Source organism: Pygoscelis adeliae, unplaced genomic scaffold (genome assembly GCF_000699105.1).
Source record: "Pygoscelis adeliae isolate BGI_AS28 unplaced genomic scaffold, ASM69910v1 Scaffold245, whole genome shotgun sequence".
Lineage (NCBI taxonomy): Eukaryota > Metazoa > Chordata > Aves > Sphenisciformes > Spheniscidae > Pygoscelis > Pygoscelis adeliae.
In genome coordinates, this window is record NW_008824766.1 from 846,232 (window position 1) to 848,244 (window position 2,013).

At 65.3% G+C, this 2,013-nt stretch overlaps 1 protein-coding gene across 1 annotated transcript in view; it reads right to left on the reverse strand.

Annotated features, from left to right (window-relative positions):
- The window catches only part of TNK2 (tyrosine kinase, non-receptor, 2), a 12,149-nt gene that overhangs the window by 8,652 nt on the left and 1,484 nt on the right, over positions 1-2,013 (reverse strand). Inside the window, 6 exon segments of the mRNA XM_009323601.1 lie at positions 70-164; positions 555-701; positions 793-919; positions 995-1,272; positions 1,467-1,673; positions 1,675-1,869. Coding sequence (XP_009321876.1) covers positions 70-164; positions 555-701; positions 793-919; positions 995-1,272; positions 1,467-1,673; positions 1,675-1,869 — 1,049 coding nt within the window.

The window sequence follows — 2,013 nt, forward strand, 5'->3', positions numbered from 1 at the left end:
GGCCGCCCTGAACCGGGCCGTGGGTCCGTGCCCCCCCTTGCAATACCTGCCACCCAAGCCGTGCAATACCTGCCCTCGATGACCGTGATGATGTCATTCATCTGGATGTGCAGCTTGTCAGGCTCCTCGAAGTCCTGCAGCGCCCTCATGTCAGTGGGCTGGGCCTGGGGGGAGAGGGGGAGGTGAGGACAGGGGATGCAGCCCCCCCATCATGTCCATCCCCCCTAGCTTCGGGGCCAGGCCCAGCCCCACGGAGGGCAGAGCAGCCCCAAAAACGGGCAGGAGACAGCACCACCACTCCCAGCCACTCCCGAGCTGCAACATCCCCGGGGTGGGCAAGGGCACCCACAGCACCTGGATGCTCCACAAGGACAAGGTGGCACCCAGAGGTCCTCCTGCTGTGACCATGTCACCGCCCACCACCTCCCAGCCTGCAGAGCTGCCTGGCCCAAGCCCTCCAACGTCACCTCCCGCCTCGGTGATAGCCTTAATTCTGCCCACGCTCAGGCAGAGCTGATGTGCCCCTGTTCCCCCCTCCCCACCCGCTCGCCCACCTCCACCAAGAAGTCCCGCAGGGCCACGAAGGTGGGTCGATCCTCAGGCTTGTGTGCCCAGCACTGCAGCATGACATTGTAGACGTCCTGGGGACAGTCCTCGGGCCGTGGCAGCCGCTCGCCCTCCTTGTCTATCTTGTGCAGGATCTGCGGGGCAGGTGGTGCCATCAGGGGTTTCCAGGTCCCCCCCAGTGCTGCCGGCAGGGAGGGGGGGGGCAGGTCTCTGCCGTGCACCCACCTGGCTGCCATTGAGGCCGATCCAGGGCTCCTGCCCATAGGTGAACATCTCCCAGAGGGTCACCCCAAACATCCAGGTGTCGCTGGCATGGGAGAAGGTGCGCGTCTTCAGGCTCTCGGGAGCACACCTGCACGGGGAAGGACATGAGCATCAGGAGGTCGTGGGTGCTGCAACCCCAGGTCCCCCCCTCCCTGGGGCTCACCAGGCAAAGGGGACCTTGCGATGCTCCTGCATCACGTAGTGGTCGTCATTTTTGGGCAGGGCCCGCATCAGCCCAAAGTCCCCGATCTTGACCAGCTCGTTGGAGGCCAGCAGGATGTTGCGGGCAGCCAGGTCACGGTGGATGAAGCGCTTAGACTCCAGGTAGGCCATGCCCTTGGCCACCTGGATGGCATACTGGCAGAGGGTGGAGATGAGGAAATGGCCCTGGTTCTTCCGCAGGCGGTCCAGGAGGGAGCCCAGCGGGGCCAGCTCTGTCACCTGGGCCATGGGGAGGGGACAGCAGGTTGGTCAGGCCAGGGGAACCCTGGTTGGGCTGGTTTTCATCTTTCTCGTGTCCCCCTGGGGATGCCAGCGGAGGACTCGGGGTACAGACCCAGCCTGGCTTTGCTTGCCCCACCATGCAGCCCACCCATGGGGCGGCATCGGGGTCGGCCCCGTCCCCCTGCACTCACCATCTTCATGGGGTGGGAGAGCACCACACCGTAAAGGCGGATGAGGTTCCTGTGGTCCAGGGAGTGCATGGCGTTCACCTCCCGAATGAAGTCGTCCAGTGCCTCCGGCTGGCTCAGCACGTCAGTCTTGAGGCACTTCACTGCCACATTCAGCTACGGCCAAAGTGAGGGTGAGCTCCACTAGACACTTGTCTTCCCCCCCGGGGTGGTCCCGTGCCCAGCTCCCCCCCTGTGACCCCCTCACCGTCACCAGCTTCTCGAAGAGCGAGAGGTCCCGCTCCTGCACGAGGCAGGTGAGGGAGTGCTGGCCCCCGGCTTCGGGAGGCGGTGGCGTGGGGGGCTTGCGGAAGGTGCTCTGGGGCTGGGGTGGCAGCTCCGACTCGGGGCGCTTCCCGCTGAACACCTGCGGGACACGGAGGCAGGTGAGACACGGGTGCGGAGATACCCCAGGTCCTTGGGTCTGCGAGTGAGCAGTGCCGGGAGGACCCGCTGCCTGGGCTGTACGCTCTGGAACCTAATGATGACCCCTAACTGGTGATTACCCACG